Here is a 13,158-nt window from a genome sequence, read left to right as displayed (position 1 = left end):
GATATTATATGTTAATGTGAGAATTAGAATTTTTTTTTACTAACATTCGCATTACCTAACAAATAATAATTGTAAAATTTTAACTTAAAAGGACTAAAGTGTAGGTCTTGAATATCTCAGGACCATTTGCCTTATCACTTGTATTTAACTCATAATTAAAACATTGAATCCTTTTCTTAATTCCACTAATCAAAAGCTTAAACTCACTTGTAAAGGGGCCACTAAACTTTAGTCTTTTCAAGTTTCACTTCTCATTTTTCAAGATTTCTTTTTTCTTTTTTCACTTTTCCACTTGTAGTTGAAAACAGTTACTTTTATTAGATAAAGAACAAAAAACCAACCTGGTAAACTTCAACATATTTTCTTGTAAATCCCTCATTTTGGTTTTGTTTTCATTTGCTCCAATAATTAAATAATTAATGATATTCCCAACAATATATACATACACACGATATAACTTCTATACTATTCTGTAGGTTAGTTTGATATTTTCTTGATCCGAAAAACAAACAAAATATTAAAAAAAAATCCCTTTTTCAGGTTTCATTTTCATTAGCTGTCAACAAATTTTCTTTCACTTTGTGACACTGTGTATGTGCTTCCAAAGGTAATTTCTTGAATACCATTTTAATTTCTTGATGAATTGTTATCATTTTTAGCTCAGAATATTGTTATTTTGATGTATTAAAGTTGCTAAGAACATTTAATACATTTTTGTTTGTTTGTTTTTTTTTTTTCTAAATGTTATCTCTTAGTTTTTCATTTAGCTGAAAAGGGTGTCTAGATCATACTGAAATTTTGCATCTTTTTAAAAAAAATATGGATTTTACTAAATATAGGTTAACTTTCAGTAAGGTAGTATTTTTTTACGTGTGGGTTGATAATTACTTTTAAGAAGCGGTTATCTTTCATGTACAATACTTTATTACGTGTTAACTATTGTTAGCAAGATTCTTGCTTTTATTTACTTGTTTCTTGATAAATTTGCCATTTTTATTGTATATTTTTCAAGTGGATGATTTTAGCTGATAAAGTAGTTTAATTTTTGTAATGGGGGTCTATGTTAGTTGATAAATTTGCCATTTTTATATGTATATGATTTTATAAATGTTATTAGGTGGGAAATCTTGATTACTTGATGTGTTTGAGTTGATAAGGACTTTACTTTATGTGTTATTATTTTTTTTGATTTGGTTTCATAGTGTTATTTGTAGTTGAAAATGGTGTCAAGATCTTACTCAAACTTGTTAGATCTAGCCTCGGGAGAGTTTCCGTCGTCTTCTTTCACCCGAATGACACGTCAAATCCCTCGTATTATGACCGTAGCCGGCATAATTTCCGACATAGATGATGAGCGGTCAGAGAGTGTATGCTCTGATATATCATCTTCATCGGTTCAACACGACCGTTTGATCATTGTAGCTAACCAGCTGCCCATTAAAGCTCAACGGAAAACTGATGGTTCGAGAGGGTGGACTTTTAGTTGGGATAAAAATTCGCTTCTTTTGCAGCTGAAAGATGGTTTAGGAGACGACGAGATTGATGTTATTTATGTTGGTTGTTTAAAAGAAGACATTCATCCGAATGAGCAAGATGAAGTTTCGCAAACACTTTTAGAAAATTTTAAATGTGTGCCTACTTTTTTACCACCTGAATTATTTACAAGATTTTATCATGGGTTTTGTAAGCAACATTTGTGGCCTTTGTTTCATTACATGTTGCCATTGTCGCCTGATCTTGGTGGGCGGTTTAATCGATCTTTATGGCAAGCTTATGTTTCAGTTAACAAGATTTTTGCGGATAAAATCATGGAAGTGATAAACCCTGAAGATGATTATGTTTGGATCCATGATTATCATCTCATGGTCTTACCAACCTTTCTAAGAAAACGGTTCAATCGGGTTAAACTTGGGTTTTTCTTACATAGCCCATTTCCATCTTCCGAGATTTACAAAACGTTACCTGTCCGAGAAGAGCTTCTTAGAGCTCTTTTGAATTCAGATCTTATAGGGTTCCATACTTTTGATTATGCCCGTCATTTTCTCTCTTGTTGTAGTAGGTTATTGGGAATTTCTTATGAATCGAAACGGGGTTATATAAGTTTAGAATATTACGGGCGAACTGTTACTATCAAAATTCTTCCTGTTGGAATTCATATGAATCAGCTTCAATCTGTATTAAACCTTCCTGAAACTGAGTCGAAAGTTTGTGAGCTCATGAAACAGTTTCAGAATCAGGGGAAGACGATGCTGCTCGGGGTTGATGATCTGGATATTTTCAAAGGTATTAGTTTGAAGTTATTAGCAATGGAACAGCTTTTAATTCAGCATCCTGAGTGGCAAGGAAAAGTTGTTTTAGTACAAATAGCCAATCCTGCCAGAGGAACAGGAAAAGACGTGAAAGAAGTAAAAACAGAGACTTATTCTACTGTCAAAAGAATCAATGAGACATTTGGTAGACCGGGTTATGAGCCTGTTATCTTAATCGAGGAGCCTCTGAAGTTTTACGAGCGGGTTGCTTATTATGTGGCTGCAGAATGTTGCTTGGTAACGGCCGTTAGAGATGGGATGAATCTTATACCATATGAATACGTTATTAGCCGTCAAGGAAATGAACGGCTTGATAAGGTTTTGGGTTTGGACCCATCTACACCAAAAAAAAGCATGTTAGTTGTTTCTGAGTTCATAGGCTGCTCTCCGTCTTTAAGTGGCGCCGTTCGTGTTAACCCATGGAACATTGATGCTGTGGCGGATGCAATGGATTATTCCTTGGAACTAAGTGAGCCCGAGAAGCAAATGAGACATGAGAAGCATTATAAGTATGTTAGTAGCCATGATGTTGGGTATTGGGCTCATAGTTTTTTTCAGGATTTAGAACGGACATGTAAAGATCATGTGAGACGAAGGTGTTGGGGGATCGGATTCGGGTTGAGTTTCAGAGTGGTTGCTTTAGATCTGAGCTTTCGGAAGCTTTCTATGGAACATATAGTTTCGGCCTATAAACGAACTACAACAAGAGCAATTCTTTTGGACTATGATGGGACTTTAATGCCTCAATCTAGTATTGATAAAAGCCCTACATCCAGCACGATAGAAATGCTCAACACTTTATGTAGAGATAAGAATAATATGGTTTTTGTTGTGAGTGCAAAGAGCCGAACCACACTCGTGGAATGGTTTGCTGATTGTGAAAAACTCGGTCTTGCAGCAGAACATGGGTGTTTCCTTAGGTACATGCACATGCTGTTTTTATCATTTCTACCAGAAGTGGCAAAATGGGCGGGTTGAGTAACAGACTGACCTGGGCTGAGTTGGGTTGACTGACATATTTTTGGTCCAAAGTTTTTGAGCTTACAATAAGTAAAGTGTGCCAAAGATAATTTTCGAAGTTAGATTTCAATGCTGTAAATATCTTTATTACTTGAATTAGAAGGTTTTATATGTTGAATAGTTCAAGTATTTTTGTCCTGGGATGAGTCTAGAACACGGGTGTGTTCCTTAGGTACATGCACATGCTGTTTTATCATTTCTACTAGAAGTGGCAAAATGGGCGGGTTGAGTAACAGACTGACCTGGGCTGGGTTGGGTTGACTGACATATTTTTGGTCCAAAGTTTTTGAGCTTACTATAAGTAGAGTGTGCCAAATATGATTTTCGAAGTTAGATTTTAATGCTGTAAAAATCTTATTATTGAATCAGAAGGTTTTAAATATTGAAGATTTAGTGTATCTTTGTCTTAGGATGAGTCTAGAAGGTGTAATTTTGTTATAATTCTAGATATGTAATTGTACTATTTTGCTATGAGCATATGACACTTCCTTTGCTAAAGCATAACTTCAATCAACCCCTACTCATAAGTATCTTATATTGATTTCATTTTGTTGAGTGGTTCAGGTTGAAGCGTGATGAAGAATGGGAAACTTGTGTACAAGTTGAAGAGTGTGGATGGAAGCAGAATGCTCGACCAGTTATGACCCTTTACACCGAGACGACTGATGGGTCAACAATTGAAGATAAAGAAACGGCCCTGGTGTGGTCTTATGAAGATGCAGACCCTGATTTTGGATCTTGTCAAGCTAAAGAACTTCTTGATCATCTTGAGAGTGTGCTCGCCAATGAGCCCGTTACAGTGAAAAGAGGGCAGAGTAGTGTTGAGGTCAAACCACAGGTATGATTCTGATCAGTCCATGCATTTTGGTATATAATGGACTGGAATTCTTATTGGAATGAAGATAATTAGTATATAACAGTAATACTCATAGTGTATTTTATGGTATGCAGGGGGTAAGCAAGGGGCTGGTGGCAAAACGACTACTAACCACGATGCAAGAGAGAGGAATGATTCCAGATTTTGTGTTGTGCATAGGAGATGACCGATCAGATGAAGACATGTTTGAGGTGATTACCAGTTCTGTAGCTTCCGGTGAATTATTTTCTCAGAAGGCAGAAGTTTTCGCCTGCACAGTTGGGAATAAACCGAGCAAGGCTAAATATTATCTTGATGACACTGTCGAGATTGCTAGATTAATGCAAGGACTGGCGTCAGTTTCTGAACAGTCTGATAATGTCTTTGTTTTTGCGTGACGGTTTACACGTAAAACCTACTATGTTTTCTAGTGTTGTAGTTGTAAATTTCCGAGTAAAGGGAAGGTGCAGAACTGTGATTCGTTAAAACTTTCAAAATTTAGTAGAGTGTACATATGTCTTTCTTTTGTTGTTTGGCTTGTAACCCGAATGGGATAATAGCGATTGAACTGGAAGTTGTCGACAAGAGTTGAAATCATATTAGGAATGTTAAAGGCGTTTTAACTCTAATTTTGTTTAAAGGGTTTGCTTTTAGTAGCTTTATAGATGGCCAATTGGGTTAACATCTTGGACCTTTTTACAAGTGTCACCGGCTGGTGCAATCTTGGAAATGGACAGGGCCAGGGAAAGGTTCGTAAACGGTTATGGGATAATCCGGTTAGGCTACATATATCCGAGTAAAAATAGACTCCTTTTCCTTGTTAATTTCTGCATCACCACAATCCAAAAAAACGACACAACAATCAAGTAGTTAACCATATTCAACAATTTCACGCACATATTCTCAAGACACATGTTTCAACAATTAAGTAATTATATGTACGTGTTGCCTGCTTGTGTTGTTTGGTTGTGAAGATAACGAGTTTGTTGTTTCCGCGCTTATTGACATGTATGGGAAATGTTTGATGAAATGCCTGGTAAGAAAACCACGAGCTGTAATGCATGGTCTGGCCCATTTTTCAGAATCTCTTTTTATTCGAATGGTTAACACTTAACAGTGGGTTAAAACCCGATGAGATGACTTTTGTTGGGTTTAGTCACAATGGGATGATTGAAAAAGGGCGGTGTTATTTCAATATAATTTCTAATGTTAATTATAGCTTGTATGGGTTTGTAAAAACTAAAAAGTATGAGTGTGAAGCCTGATAGATTCGAAAATATGGGGCCGGCTACTAAACGCTTGAAAATGACGGGGTCGGGTTTTAATATATATTTACCATTGTTGTGCATTATATACTTGTAAAGTATGTTATAAAATATTTACAGTATGGTAAATGCATCAAAATATATGATATGATTATCACTTTCCTTATTAAAAATATCAAAAAATAAAAGACGAAAAACAAAACCTCAAAGTGAGCCCATAAAAACATTCGTACCACCAAAATTTGATAAGTTTATCATTGTTGTGCATTATATACTTGTAAAGTATATTATAAAATATTTACAGTATTATAAATGGGAAATGATTAACCCTCTTAAGGAAATAGCCTAAAATTTTCCTAACTATTGTATTATGACATGTGGAAAAATCAAGGGCAAGATTAGGAAAGAGAATTATTGGATACCACATGTCATCTTGTTAAAGTGTTAAGAGGGTTTTTATGCTATTTTGTTAAAAGGATTAATCATTTTCCATAATAAATACATCAAAATATGTAGTATGATTATTACATCCTTATTAAAAAATAAAAGAGAAAAAACAAAACTTCAAAGTGAGTCCCACAAAAAAATTAAAATAAAAAATGTTATGTTCGGAAAAAAACCAAACCAACAGTATAGCTAAAGTAAAATATAGCTAAAGTAAAAAATGAAAAAGAAGCTCATATGTGTGGGCCCCATGAAAGTATTAAAATAAAGAATTAGTTGAAAACAACTTTAGGGAATCTCAATCCGAATCTCACATGGGATTTAATATATATATAGGAATTTCCTCTTTAATAAAAGCCTAACTTCCAGCAAAATAAAAATGTTAAACACCTACACAGAGATAAGAAATATGGTTTTTTCCTGTGAGAGCAAAGAGCGAACCAATTTGTAGAATGGTTTACTGATTGTTAAAAGAGAATTGATATTAATGAATTTACTACACTGTACAAATTATACAACAGATTGTAAAAGTAAATAATGCATATATGTGGTACAAGTTATGTGGACTAAAATCACCACCTTAATCAAAAACTCTTTTAGTCACCGCCAGTGGCAGCCCTGAGGATTCGAGTATTCAGGCCGAGACGGGATAAAATATGCCATAGTTCTTAGAGAATTCAAATATACAAGCAATTTTTTGACAAATGAGATTTTATAACAGTAATAAAATCATAATATTTATAATTCAGTCATTAGCTAGTTATTGGAATCAAATATATATATATATATATACAACACATTATACTTATACATATGCAATATATATAGAAATTTTTTAACGATTTTGTGTCCCTTTAAACATGTGCCCTGTCTAGAGGTCGGTTCCCCCCACCCCACCCCAGGCCTCCCATGGTCACAACAGAATACGTACATGCACCTTCTGTTCTCATTCGTACCAGACTACCATAGGTAAGGTTGGGTAACGGGTCAAATGGGATTAGATGAAAATGGGTCGGATCAGTTACATTAAAAAGCCTTGTTTTAATTCTTGAACTTCTATGAAGAGTTAGGTGTCAAGTGTCAACTATGATTTACCCTGTTGTTTTTCAATAGTAATCTTGTTATTTGAATAAAGTGAAATAAGAGGTCATTACATTTAACCTGACTCACCCGTACGACCTATTTCCTTTTTAGCTAATTCGTAGGATTTACAAGAAATTAGTGGAAAACCGAGATACTATTTGAGCACCACTCTTCTAGCTACAGCAAAACTATTTCTTCTAAATATACAAGCGGGCAACACGCGCACCAATGTCTTGAGTAATTGGAGAACTTTCAAATCCGTTTTAGAACGGTCACTTCATCCTTTTCAAGTTCGCAAAGGATAAAAATGAGAAGCAAAAAACCCATATCTAATACCTACACACTTAGTCTCATACTTGATGTGTTTACGTTGGGCAACCTCTGTCATTGCATGGCCAGACACAAAGTCAGCCATACAAGTTTGTGTCAAGGGCGAAGATCCTCTCAAATGGATTCTATACATCAAGTCTGGCCCCCATCCCATGTGTAAAACAATATGTCAAATGGACATAAAGAGTTGTGTCTTTCTCCAGTAAGCGCAATATCAACTTTTTTACGAGTTGAAATCTCAGACCGATCGATAACAGATGTCAACTAGGGTGTCACGCACCATGTTATGCCGGTGTTTAATACCAATAATACATGCGCATGAGACAACATGATCCCCATATATATATATATATATATATATCTCCTGAAAATACCTTGAAACAAGCTGAGCAATGCATCTGAACAAAGAAAAGGGGAACACCTAAATGGTAGGTCCTAACATTAACCCAAGATTGGAACTACTCTAAGTGCAGTCCGAAGTGTAGAGATTTCCGCAACGCCATTTGTCGAGAAGATACGGAAAAAGTGGATTGATCTATTTGCAACTTTCTTTTGAAAAACGAGAATGGTGTGGTCTGAAATTACAATTCACGGTATTATTGATGCTGAATATTTTATGTGAATACAATATTGTTGAGCACAACACATTTAGCACGTTTGATTTTAGTAATTTGAATGTTTCTTTGTTACTGTTAATAAAGTACTAGTCTTTAGGAGGTTCCCGATTAATTAGCTAAGACTAGTTATCTAGACGTAGTCATCTATTAGTTGCTAATTTTTAGTAAGTTCTGTTTATTGTACTGGCTATATATATGGCCTTAGTTTTATCAATCAAAGTGAGTTTTTAGTTGTGCAAACACAAAAGAAATATCGATTAGTTTTCTGTGAAACAACAAATATAAATAAAGCCAATTCATTTATTTATTAAGAAAAGTGGAACATATATAGATAATAGTACATCACCATGCGTTTACTAACGCTGGTTACAACCTTGAAATCTGATTAAATTAATAACACTCATACAATTTGATGTCCATTTGAAGCCTAAAGTACGCAAAACCTTGTATACTTTCGGGACGAAAAGTAACAATGCCTCGTGCCATAAAGGAATCACCGGTGCCTCCAACAACAGAAAGATCCCTCGTCTCTTCACTTATCATATCCGCGCCCATAACATTAATAGTCCCTTTATGTTCACTCGAATTGAAGATCAAAGTGTAAGCAAACCAAGCATTAAATTCGTTCTTCATATCGTAGAAGTAAAAACCTTGAGCTCGAGCCACGGGGGAGATAACAAATGGTTGTCTTTGGTTAAGGGATCGTCAAAGACCACAAGCTTCCCAAAGTTATAATTCCCAAGGTTGGTACTATTTGCGGCTGCGGCTGATGTGGCATTGGCAAGATTTGTGCCATTGTAGAGGATGTCATGGTAGTAGACCACGATTCTCTTGCAAGGTTTCTTCTCATCGTAGTATTTTCTTGAGTGAGCTAATGTTGCAAGGGAGTGAAGGATTAATAGTGATAAGGAGAAAGACTATAGTGTATTTTATAAACTATTTGTGTCATTTGTTCTATGTTTTGTATGAAATAATTTGTTGTGTATTTATAGATACAAATCAAACTTGTTTAATACTATATTAGCAGTATACTTGGTCATTTGACCGAAGGTAATAAATATATTTAAACGAAAATAATATATGACGCTAAAAGAAAGCCAATAAAAGAAAGTCGCATAAGCTAATTATATTACCATATATTACTGTTCAATCGATAATAAAAAAGACAACGATGAAGTGAACCAAACAAGAAAGGTCACGTACGCCAGTAATACATATATTGTATAAGAAGAGCTTCTTCTTCTTCTTCTTTTTTTTTTTAATTATTATTACTATTAAAAAAACTGAAACTCTTTTATGTATATTTGTTCATGTATTAAGATTTCGTATATGTGTTTTTTATTATTTGTTTTCTAAAGTTAATTGTGGAGGTTACTCACAATAATAATTTTTATGTATTTTTATTGGGTTGTATGATTATAAGCGTAGTTGTTATATGTCATTGTTATATGTTACTGAATATTTTTGTATATGTTATATGTTAATGATATGAATATTTTTGTATATGTTATATGTTAATGATATGAAGAGCCAATAGAAGAATTGAATATACGTTGATTTGATATTCTTTTTACTGGAAATGCACCGATGGCAATTGCCATTGAAACCCCCTATTTGTTTACTTACCAGGTTCAACATACAAATGTACATAGATGCACCTTAATTTCCTGGTTAAAAAAGTATATTCGAACCGCTATGCGGGAGTTTTATTTTAGTTAACTAGAACGCTACCTACACAATGCCCTGTATAGTGTCGGTGGTGGTGGCCTGCGGTGATAGCGGCGATGACGTCGGTGGGGCGATGTAATAGCGGTGGCGGATGACGATGGCAGCGGTGGCGATTGGTGGTGACGGTGATGAGTAGTGTATGTTATTGATGTAATTTGGTTCTCATGAAATGTTGAAACTTAAAATTCAATGTTGAAACTCAATGTTTAAAATATATATATATATATATATACAGGTTTTAGGTAAAATAAAACAAGTATTAAAGTAAACAAATAAAACAATAAGTTTTTCTTCGGTGATAATCACCGTGCATCATGAAAATCATCGTACGTCAATTGTTTTGTGAATCTTCGTGCATCAATCTAACCATGATCTAAGGGTCAAGATGTTGTATTATTTGTTTTACTATAAGGTTCTAGGTAATATAAAACAAGTATCAAAGTAAAACAAATAAAACAATAGGTTTTTCTTCACTAAATTCACCGTGCATCATAATATATGTGAATCTCCATGCATCAATCTTATCATGATCTAAGGGTCAAGATTTTGTCTTATTTGTTTTACTTTAACATTTGTTTACAATAGCTAACCCCTATATATATATATATATGGTGACAATCAAATGAGAATGAAATTAAAATGAGAACACTTAAAAATTACATTTTGATGCATTAAAAGTCTATAAAACTAACATAGTGCTTAACTAATTATCATTATTTAAGTGTTTAACAACACATTGATCCGTCAAAATCAAAAAAATCTCGTTTTTTGTTGGATGCATCATATTGATGAATATGCATCCAAGATGGATGCACAAAAAAAACCGTGATTTTTTCGATTTTGACGGATCAATGTGTTGTTAAACACTTAAATAATGATAATTAGTTAAGCACTATGTTAGTTTTATGGACTTTTAAAACATCAAAATGATGTTTTTAAGTGTTCTCACCGTTCTTATTTTAAAAGTGTTCTCACCGGAGTGTTACCCTATAATATATATATGGGTGTAGACATTGAATCGAGTCAAGCAAGCTCGATAGTGTCGTTTACTTGATCGAGCTCGAATTTGAGCTTGGAAATAAAACCTTGATCGAGCTCGAGTCGAGTTTCGAACTTCGAGTTTCCAAGTCAAATCGAGGTCGAGCCTGATACTGTATGGGCTCGACTCAACTCGTTTACACCCCTATAGATAGTAATCTATTTGATTTTATCTAAGAAATATTGCAACACTCAAACTTTTAATTTTGGGGTTTAAGACCCTACATCTGTTAATTAACATGTTGCAAAATGAAATATTTCACATAAAACTTGTAGATTATAAACACCCATTGCACTATTGCTAATTTAAACATAGACGAACTTGTATGAGCCAAAATCAAAAGGAAAGAAACGAAACTATGCTTATAGAACTTATTCAACTTTGTCAATGGGTTGGTGGTCCATTGGTAAGGTCTTAAACCTTGAGGAAATCTGTGAGGATTCAAACAGTAGCGAAGCCATAGTTTTGTGCCAGGAAGGGCCATTTTTTTTTTAAAACTTACTAGACTACTTAAAAACAACGAAGTAAGAAAAACAGACCTAAAAAAAACTTGTAACACCCCGAACTAGAGCTCGGAATGTCACTGAAATTATATAGCACACAGTGAAATTATCGTAGAACATAAACTACATGAAATAAAAGGATTCGGTGAACCAAACCAACATTTAAGATACAAAATGCAAGTAACCAAGAAGTCATAAAAGAGATTCAAGACAAGGCAATACAACTAAATTTATAAGGTTCTAACATAACCCTAAATGGACAAACGGATCACGGATCCATGAGAGTCCCAGTCCAAGCTCTAGCGGAAGCAATAAGTTAGCCATCAAGTCTCCAATTTCACACGAATACCTGAAAAGTGTACTAAACAAAGTCAACACTAGGTTGGTGAGTTCGTAGTAATAGTTCACAAGGAACCATCGTTAATAATCACGATAAGTATAGAGTAAAGGAGAATCTCAACTTGCAAGTAGCCTTTAAGCGTCACATATCAATCACAACAAAATATAAGATGAATAGTAAGCACGTGTAGTAAATGAGCACAAGTGGTGTAAATATCCAAGTCACGTATCGAATGTATCCAAGTGCCATGATGAATTATCAAATGTAGGCTAACCATGTCACATTAAGGGTTTGTATGTGTGTAATTCGCATTTATAAGTATGTTGGCATGTAAAGCGCATAAATAAGTATGTTTGCGTGTAAAGCGCGTAAATAAGTATGCTTGCGCGTAAAGCGCGTAGATAAGTATGTTTGCGTGTAAAGCGCGTAAATAAGTAAGATTGTGTGTAAAGTGCATAAATAAGTATGCTTGCGCGTAAAGCGCATAAATAAGTATGCTTGCGTGTAAAGCAAGGTTTAAATGTACGGAAACGAGCCTCGAGGCGTTTTCCCTTCGCTTCAAGAGGCGTAAGCCTCGAGGCGAACCGAGACGTAAGGTCGAGACGATAATAAAAAAATATAGAAATTATATATCTAATATCTTATATTAAAAAAGAAAATACTAAACATCAAATAAAGTTTATAACCAATCAAGAAATTTATTTTTAAAATATATCGGATACCTTAAATTATAAAAAAATTTATTTTTAAAATATATATAGTAACAATATCCTAACAAAATGACTCAATATTCATAAAAAAAACTAAAAACTTTAATATAATATACCCCTACTTTATATTGATTGTTGTAAAAAAAAATATCACTGTATAATACAGTAAAAGGATAGACATTGACAGTTTGAACACTACTTTGGAATCCAGCACATAGGCATTGACATTAACTTACACGTGGCTCATTTATTTACCTTATATATCAAACCCATATTATATTAATGCAAAAAGTTAAAGTTATATCAGACATCTTTCACAAGTTAAAAATTGAAACATAATTTACAAATCTCCAAACACATACAATCCAGTGCCACCATCACCGGAGACCATGGCCGGCAATCACAACGACAAACACCGGAAGTAAAGGTATTTTTCTCTTATCTTTATCATCTCTCTCGCTCACCTCTATCACAAACAACAACAAAAAACGCCTCGGACCGTTTCTCCGCCTCATGCGCTTCTGGACCGCCTCATCTACCAGCGGTGTACGTACCAAAAGACCACCCTGAGGCGCCGCCTCATAAGCGATTCATGTCCGTTTCGCCTCAAAAAGTGCCTCGAGGCGCGCCTCGAAACCGTTTTTTTAAACCATTGTATAAGGCGCTCAAATCATGTACAACAATGTGTCTATGTCCATTCCAAACACAATATAATATCCATCTATTCCACTACACAACACGTACCTACCTACACTTCAGAGGATTTTACTTTCATCAAATTCTAGATGCTTATATATAAGGTCACCTACAGCCTTTCCACCATATCTAAAACTCTTTGAAAAGCATAACCTACTTCCATGTAGGCACAACTATCCTAAATAATCATAATATAACAAACATGCGCAAAACCAACC

General features: G+C 34.4%; 1 protein-coding gene and 1 pseudogene across 2 annotated transcripts; one reads left to right on the top strand and one right to left on the bottom strand.

The window, feature by feature from the left end:
* Positions 1 to 461: 461 nt before the first annotated feature.
* Positions 462 to 4,825, top strand: LOC122595728 (alpha,alpha-trehalose-phosphate synthase [UDP-forming] 6-like). Of its 2 annotated transcripts, XM_043768157.1 has the most exons (4): positions 462 to 607; positions 1,215 to 3,229; positions 3,894 to 4,167; positions 4,281 to 4,825. In XM_043768157.1, the coding sequence occupies exons 2-4, from the start codon at positions 1,221 to 1,223 to the stop codon at positions 4,581 to 4,583; spliced, it is 2,586 nt and encodes an 861-aa protein (XP_043624092.1). In that variant the 5' UTR covers positions 462 to 607; positions 1,215 to 1,220; the 3' UTR covers positions 4,584 to 4,825. The 2 variants fall into 2 exon arrangements, with proteins under 2 accessions (XP_043624092.1, XP_043624093.1); XM_043768158.1 differs by lacking the exon at positions 462 to 607 and having other exon boundaries at positions 1,203 to 3,229.
* A 3,421-nt stretch (positions 4,826 to 8,246) lies between these two features.
* LOC122597308 lies at positions 8,247 to 9,525 on the bottom strand (annotated as a pseudogene).
* Positions 9,526 to 13,158: the final 3,633 nt, after the last annotated feature.

Source organism: Erigeron canadensis, chromosome 4, assembly GCF_010389155.1.
Source record: "Erigeron canadensis isolate Cc75 chromosome 4, C_canadensis_v1, whole genome shotgun sequence".
Taxonomy (NCBI): Eukaryota; Viridiplantae; Streptophyta; class Magnoliopsida; order Asterales; family Asteraceae; genus Erigeron; species Erigeron canadensis.
Note: the sequence above shows the minus strand (reverse complement) of the source record. Positions and strands in the feature narration are given on the sequence as shown.